This window comes from Papaver somniferum, chromosome 5 (assembly GCF_003573695.1).
Source record: "Papaver somniferum cultivar HN1 chromosome 5, ASM357369v1, whole genome shotgun sequence".
Taxonomy (NCBI): domain Eukaryota; kingdom Viridiplantae; phylum Streptophyta; class Magnoliopsida; order Ranunculales; family Papaveraceae; genus Papaver; species Papaver somniferum.
The window spans coordinates 81,102,077-81,110,399 of NC_039362.1; the positions used below are offsets into that span (position 1 = coordinate 81,102,077).

At 37.3% G+C, this 8,323-nt stretch overlaps 1 protein-coding gene across 18 annotated transcripts; it reads left to right on the top strand.

Moving 5' to 3' along the window:
- Positions 1-1,725: 1,725 nt before the first annotated feature.
- Positions 1,726-7,507, top strand: LOC113282026 (ADP,ATP carrier protein 2, chloroplastic-like). Of its 18 annotated transcripts, XR_003326498.1 has the most exons (9): positions 1,726-2,023; positions 2,547-2,945; positions 3,057-3,227; positions 3,373-3,451; positions 3,725-3,851; positions 4,836-4,931; positions 5,152-6,479; positions 6,635-6,800; positions 7,252-7,507. XR_003326498.1 is itself a non-coding variant. In XM_026530951.1 (7 exons), the coding sequence occupies exons 4-7, from the start codon at positions 3,803-3,805 to the stop codon at positions 5,320-5,322; spliced, it is 339 nt and encodes a 112-aa protein (XP_026386736.1). In that variant the 5' UTR covers positions 1,726-2,023; positions 2,547-3,227; positions 3,373-3,451; positions 3,725-3,802; the 3' UTR covers positions 5,323-6,176. The 18 variants fall into 18 exon arrangements, 9 of the variants coding, with proteins under 9 accessions (XP_026386736.1, XP_026386737.1, XP_026386739.1 ...); XR_003326499.1 differs by having other exon boundaries at positions 3,725-5,927; positions 6,343-6,479; XR_003326497.1 differs by having other exon boundaries at positions 2,547-2,730; positions 2,866-2,945; positions 3,131-3,227; positions 3,725-6,479.
- The last annotated feature ends 816 nt before the right edge of the window (positions 7,508-8,323 follow it).

The window sequence follows — 8,323 nt, forward strand, 5'->3', positions numbered from 1 at the left end:
ATGTACTCGATTAAATTTTACATCCTCAGGGAACTTGTTAGCTAGATATAGCTCCGCGCCAACGCAACGTCATTGGAATGGTATAGTGAATGTAATCATGTACTTAAAAGTAACCATTGACATAAGTTTGTTTTATCCCTACAAAGACATTAAAAGTAATGCTAATGAAAGTGCAATCCAAAATTTGTTGATTATGAAGGAACAATAATCTCTTCTCCAACGAAAGTAATCAGAGGGAGATATGGTAGATTGTTTTCTAAGTCATTACCAATATTCAGTTTCGAAAAATACATGACTAAAGGAAATGTCTGGAACAACTCTGAAAATAATCAGGGGGAGATACCGACATCAGGGGAGGATCCAAGGATATGATGTCGACATATTTTACTTCGAAATTGAAGCTGTGTTGTACTATTTTTTCCCTTCGACCGAGAATAGTTTTTCCCAAAGGGTTTTGTTACTCGACAAGGTTTTTAGCGAGACAACACTAAAAAACATCAAGTATGTTGAACGTTGAAGACATAAAGATTGCCGTTGATATTACTAAAAATATCTGGATCAAAGAAATGAAACGCGATATTCTGTTAAGAAACGTAACTTCCATAATCAACAACATGGTCTTATAAACATTCATGTCACCAAAGTAAAGTGTGATAAACTCCTTTTGACTGCATTAGACTAATGAGAATTGTATGACATCAGGGGGAGCATCTAATGGCGTGTTGAAATATTTTCCTTCACCGAGGTTACTTTGTCCCAAAGGGTTTTGTTGCTCGGCAAGGTTTTTAATTAGACAACAACAAACACCTGGAATTAACTTCCCAAGTAAGGCTATTGTCTTTTCCAAAAGGATTTTCTGCCTAAGAAGTTGTGAAGCAACTAATCAACTTCAACGAAGCAAAGTGATCGTCTACAACGGATCACCTTTACTTGCATCTGTCACGTTGTACTCTTTCCCCTTCGTCAAGGTTTTGTCCCACTGGGTTTCCTTGTCAAGGTTTTAATGAGGCAACATATTTGAGTCCAACTATGTTCTAAGTTTGCTTAATATTGTACTCTTTTTTCTTTAGTTCAGGTTTTGTCCCTCTGGGTTTTCTTGACGAAGTTTTAACAGGGCAATTAACTTAGACTCATCGGTCTTTGAAGATCGTATTGCATGTGATGAACTACATGTAAAGTACGAGATAACATGTGAAGTACTACATGTGAAGAGTTTTACCAAGGTTTTATCCCACTGGGTTTTTCCTTGTCAAAGTCTTAGTGAGGCGATTGATTTCGGCACAAGTCATCAAGGAGAGGAAAACATTTGAAGAACTATATTCGAAGAACTTTATATGAAGCACTGCATACAGAGTTCTATTGGACCGCACAAGGGGGAGTGTTGTAGGACTTACAACCCATAGGTGTGCGGCCCAAAACAGATGTCTTTTGGTTTTTCCATCTCCATGTATATACATGTATTATATCCATGTAACCTAAGAACCCTGATTAATATAGAATTCTTCTCTTCCTCTTTTCTTATCTTTTATACTACAAAAAAATCTTTATTATTATCTAACTCCTTTAAAATCATAAGCTCATAAGGCCCCACGTGAAACGGTGATCCTCACCCACCCATAGAATTGCTTGGTTCCTCTTTTCCTCAAAAAAAGAGAAAAACAAAGCGTTTTTTCACAAAATAAAGAAATTTGTTTATTTATCCCGAAACAAAACAAAAAAAAAAGAATACAGAGAAAAACCTAAGAACAGACCCTAGGAACAAACCTGCAAAACACCGAAAACCCAGAAAAATCTCTACAAAAAACACTCTATTGGGAAACTCTAATCACTGAGTTTGACATTTTCTTTGCTTAAAACCCATCTTCTTCTTCCTCTATTTGACAATATATCCATCATCATCAACAACATCGGTTAATGTTCCACTGAGCCCTAAGTATTTTTTTTTTGCTCGGCAAGCCCTAAGTATATTTAATCTCGTTGGTTTCATTGATCTGTACCGTCTCTATCGTCAAGATCATATAAGGTTATGTTTTTTTTTGATAATTTCAATGTTTTGTGGGGTTGGTTGTTTGTTATGATTTTGATTTTTTTTTTAATGCTAAACATTAGGATGGTTCAACCACTGGTGAACTGACAAGAAAAAAAAATAAGTGTCAAGCAGCTGATGTGCTAAACGTCCTCATCGCAAGTGCTTGAGATTTTTTTTTTTTAATTGTTCAGGTTTAATCGAATTGATCCAATGAAGAAGCTAGGTATTAGTATTTGTGGGTTTACGAAGGAGGCAATGTACGGTAGTTCAAAGTTAGAGATTACAATTATAAAAAAGGAGCATCCAACAAGTTACTACACAAAACCACTGTATACAAGCAAAACTATGAGAATTCACAGTTCATAGATGATACTATCAACCAGAACGTAGCTTCTTTGAAGACAATAGATGGTTAGGAGACTTGAAGTCAAATAAGATTTTATATTTTGCCGGCATATTGTCGTAACCCTAACGTGTAATAGAATCAATAAACCATAACCCATGTTTTATTTTGCAGGTACGATCTTTGCTCTTAATAAATAACAAAATGTTGTCTGTTGGACTGGATTTCAAAGCTCAAGGTACTCTTTTTGATAAGCTTTGGTGCAAGATATTGTGCAGCTGATATCTACGTAGAAGACATTCAATAGAATGTTGTATTAATGTTGAAGACGTATTTAAAGGATTCCCACCAGAACCTGGTATATTTCGATGCATGTGTACGTTTTTTTTTGTTTCGACATCACTATAGTATCTTTAGTGATTAATGATATTATTCCTGGAGTTAGAGATATGCATGTCTTCTTGGGTACATATTTCAATTTTACATATTTTAGTTTCACTGTAAGCATATATTGGTGTTGAGTCGGCAATGGCAATGGAGTTTAGCCCTCAAAAAGAACACATTAGTAAACAGGTGTGTGTAAAATTTTGAGCCTTTGCACAACATTAATTTTTTGGACATGTTTTGTCATTAATGTTTGGATGTTTGGTTAAATTATAATACAATTACTTTTTGGTTAACAAGAACTGTCAAGTTTTTCTCTAACCTGAAGAAAAATTTGGGTCCTGGAGTTGATGGTTGGGCTGTTTCCTTGAAAGGAATGATGACCATTGTTGTCTGCACGGGGCTTTCAATCTGTGGTATCTATCGGTGGGTTAACATTTTTGAGCCTCTTCCCGTAACAGCAAGAAGAAGGTCTTTTTCAGCCAGTTATTTTTATCCTATACAGTTTTTAATGAGTAATGGAAAAGTAGTAGTAGTTTTGGGTCCTTGGATAAGTTTGTTATACATAATACACTATGGTATGTACTATAATAGCCAACTCTTTTCTTTTATGCAGGTGCGTACGAGAAGGTTCTTCTACCTACAGACTGGAGGTACAAGATTTACTGGAAACAAGCAGATGTTTGAATAAGTTGGTAAGTAAATTGACGTTCATCTGACTGATTTGCTACCTCTTTTCTCTTCTTCGCTCTTTCTGCTGCTCACTGTTTGTCTCCATTCTCTTGATTTTCAGTGTAACCGTCGTTTTTGAATCTAAGTTTTGAATGCTGAAATTGGTTTTTTGTTTTACATTGATTTCTACTTTGTTGGTTGGTATCTCAATTTTATATCTACTTAATTATCATCATCACCACCGTTTATACTTTAGGAACCCATCTCGCATGGTTTTTTTTTTTTTTTTTGCACAGATTGTGAAATTGTAGTCTTAAGTGCTGTGCTACTGAGCGAAGCGATGCTACCTCCAAGGGAATGAGTACTTTAAAGAGATGAATTCATCAGTTGGCACTTCAGATTCTGTAATACGACCTGTTCAAGGTATGTTCAATAATTTTTGTTAACAGGATTATGGGGGCACTTCTCGGTATCTACTGTTGAAAATAGATGCAGCTAAGACATCTGCATCCGAGATATATTTTCAACATGTCAAGAGAGATAATTTGGACTGTAAGCATTTTTGGAATCTGATATGCAAAGTTGCCACATCGATGGTAAGAGAAATTATAAACTGAGATGCTAGAAGAGTAAACAAAAGACTAGGATGGCCACCAAACCAGAGACCAAAGCAAGGCTAGACAAAACAGAAAGTATCAATGGTACTTCGTCCTTAACTAAAATGGAACTTTCATGCTGGAGCAAGAACTAGCATAAAAGTCGATTTATTATGACCAGCGCGGTTATTTGTTATTTCATTTTCTACTATCGAATACCCAGGAGACATTAACTTGATAATATACGTGTTGTCTTTACCTGTAACCAGTTATCCGACCCTTCCATTTATACAACTACTGAGTTTGAAAGCCACTATTGAGTAGAGATTGGCTCAAGTAAGTACTCATGGCAAACTATTATTCCCTCGGTGGAAATTCAGGCCAAATGCTTCAAAGCAAAAGAACAGTCCCTGACTAGAAAACTTATATGAAAGTAAGGTATGAATAATCCTTTTGTATCAGACATCTATTAGGTTTGAACATACTTTTCTAGATGTATTGATAATAGGCTTGCAAGCTCATTGTAAATACAGGGCAAGTGCAGCCTCCAATTGATGTAAAGGCTATATTAGCTGTTTGAGGGACTTAGAGTAAGTGTAGATGTTACATTGTGCTCTGCAGGGCTATGTAAGTGTTGGGAATCTTGGGATGTGTTTGTTTCATGTCCATTGGTAATTTTTGTTGCCAATGCCTAGGTGAATCAGATCAGAGGGATTTAAATTCAATATCTTCAACGGCACTGCGGTTTTGCTGTCTAAGATAGTTATTCGTGGTTTTGCACCTGTTTCAAATTCAATATTTTCGCATGCAGGGTTGTTAAAGTACCGGTATATTCTGAAAACTGAAGTGTGGTATGTGGTTAGCGGTGCATTAGAGTCTCAAGTATTACAGCACGTATTTCAACCAGGTTTGCCCATCTGGGTCTATGTATAATACGTTCTGTTTAATTTATTTTTGTTTATATAATTTCCTAGTGGAGTGTTTGTGACACCCACTTGCAATCTTATTTTATTTATTTCTTTGTGTGGCAGGGAAGACAAACTATCTATTACAGGTACATTTCACATAATGTATGAACTGTTGGTTAAGGCAGATGCTGATTTTGAAGTTCTTTGGTTGTTTTGCAGTTTTTGCTCGGGTCAGAAAGAAGTTTTGGTGATGTTTTGACTTTCTTGGATCGATCTTACATGCCCAGACTCCACATGAAAATTTTATCACTATGTTTCGAGTTTTTAACATCGCTATCCAGTTTGAGCTATTTGTCAGTATCTTATAAGAACAGTCTTCTCCGTAGGTAGAAAGGTTTTTATAGATAAGGAGAAGAAGGTTCTTATTAGTTACTAGCCAATTGCATCAAACGAGAACCATGAGAACTGCTTCTGGAATGAATTGAGAGAAACATGTGAAGATGGCATTGATCACAGCTGGATCTTACAAGAATCAGTGCAGCTACGATGTGGTCGGGCCACATACTTGAAGTATGTGGCCCCTCTTTAAATCATGACACGTCGCATAAAGTAAGAAAAATTTGGAAAACAGTTTTATTACCTAACTGTTTTTCTTTTTTCTTTCTATTAATTCCTACTTTTTCTCAAAAAGTGAAACAGTTAAGGGGATTTGGAGGGGGCAGGTTTTTTTGTTAAATAGGTGTCAGAAAATGAAGAGGGGCCACATATAAAATTGATGTGGCCCGACCACATCGTAGCCGGGGCGTACAAGAATTGTCTTCCCCTAGGGGTAACTGTAAGGCCAACTACTTTGGAGCGTGAAGATCCGTTCACGACTTTCGCCTTGGAAGATTTCTTTCTCTTTTCATCTGTACTTTCCTTAGAAGCAACAGCCTTCACCTTCCTCTCAAGAGAAGCAGCCTCTTTCTCCATCTGCCAATCAAGAAAGATCACAGGTTCTTTCATGTTACCATCCAATTGCATCAAACGAGTCCACTAGAACTGCTTCTGGAATATATTGAGAGAACAATATCAAGATGGCATGGAAAGCTGGATTTTTTACAATCTGTGCTTTTTCTTCATTGAGCAACTTCTGTGAACTTATTCGTGTTTGTTGCTATTTTCATGAAGTTTGGACTAAGCCTTACATTATGCAAAATCAAGTGATATGATGATTTGCTTGAGATGGCAAAGGAGTTAATCTCAAACACTGCCCTCGGTCAAATCTATGACAGCAATGCTCTAAATATCTGGGACCTGTAATATTAATATTCCTTGGTGGCAGTTTACAGATTTGTACTTTTATCTGTTATGTTTTGGAAGCTATTGGTCATATCTTAACATTTTTATTGTCGTTCTATGTGAAATCAGCTAGAGAGAGAACACTATGAATACATAACTGTTGAAGGCAAAATCGTGCACAAAAAAAGTAATCAAGTTCTCGATACAACTAAAGGATCTAACAAATCAAAATGGGTTTTCGTAATAAGAAACTCTACGCTGGCAAGGTAAGAGCAGAGGTAAACCTAAAACTTTTGATTTTTAGTTTACCTTGATTTCCTCTTCTGGCTTCGACTGATGCTTCTTCGACGTGGGGGGTCATATGACTGAATATGAAGATTTGTGAATGTCGAATGGCTTCTGAATATTGGTGTGTGTTTAGTTTGTGTTGGGCAGGGATTTGGAGAGGGATAGAAGGTGATTCTTGATGCAACATCAACAACACTGCATTGTGCTCAGCAACTGTTTGCTGAATTTCCTTAACTAAGTTAAAGACTGCGTGTAATTTGTGCTCAATTGATCTTTATATAGCAGACTTATTTTAAACGGTATGGCTGTGGTCTAGAGAATCTAAAGTTACATTTTATTTTGGGTTATCAGGGACTGGCGTATTCTATGTTTTCTTCAAGTTGGAACTTTGCAATTTCATAATTCTGAACATTAGGGAACAACAATTAGATAGACTCTGACATGAAGGGAGTAGAACCAGAAGTTTAAGTTGATGTGAATATGTTTTAATGAACCTTGCCTATCAGTTTAAAAATCATGGTTATAGACTAGCTGCATGATTGTATATTAGGCCCAAAATTTTGTAATTTTGTTGGTTAGCTATCGTATGCCATGCTCTTGGATTGAAAAGAACATTCAAAGGTGTAGAAAATTTGTGATGTCTGTTAACACTACTTATTACCAATTAAAGTGGCACACATCTACAAAACAACACTTTTCGTTTTATCTCCATGTTCTAACAATATCATTTTCTAATGACGTCTCTGACAGGTTGTTCGGAACTACGTCGGAGGAGCACCAGCCAGAAGTTAGTACGCTGAGTGATAACATGAGCATTTGAATGCGGCCAGTGGGTGATACTTTTTTTCTGAAGTCAATATGACTGAATTATCCATAAAAAATTGTTTTCGTATTCTACTCCCTTAAACCTTTGCATGGTTAATTGTACAAACAACACAATAACCTTACTTGACTGAATTTTCTAGATGTTAACATCTAACTGTAGAGTACTGGATGAGTTTACTTAGAGCAACTGCAGTGGACGACTAAACCCAAATTTGGTGTCGAGTGGGCTGGCGTAATGGGACGGACCATCGATCAAAATTTGATCAAAGAGTAAAACTCGGACCAAATTTGGTCGGCGATTAAGACCAAATCCAAATATAGTCGGGCGTTTATATAATGTCCGCCTACCCGACGGGCGTTGGTATAATGTCCGCCTGTAGCCGCGCGTTGGTAAAGTTAACGCCTGATGCAGGGCGTTGGTATAATGTCCGCCTGGATGGGGCGTTGGTATAATCAACGCCTGGCATGGGGCGTTGGTATAATGTCCGCCTGGATGGGGCGTTGGTATAATCAACGCCGGACACCAAATTTGAATGGGGCGTTGATATAGTCATGAACCCAAATTTGAAAAGTTTACAAAACTTTGGTTGGGGCGTTGTCTTTATCAACGCCCCATTTTTTTTTTTTTTTGAACCCGGCCGAACGTATAATCTCCGTCCCACACACCAGGCGTTGCTATAGTTCACGCCCCATACAGGCGTTGTCTTTATCAACTCCCCATACCAGGCGTTATCTTTATCAACGCCCCATGCCAGGCGTAATCTTTATCTACGCTGGACGATGAAGCGGACTTTATATCAACGCGCGACCAAATTTTCTCGTCACCCGCTACGTCACAGGACGGACTAAACCCAAATTTGATCTTTTTTTTTAGTCTTTGGTCTTTAGTTATGCTCGCACCACTGTGGACGCTCTTAGACTCCGCAATACATAGAGCATTACTTCCAATTCTGTTATCCGATTCCTTACAAGAATTACTTTGCCAAAACTAGGGGTT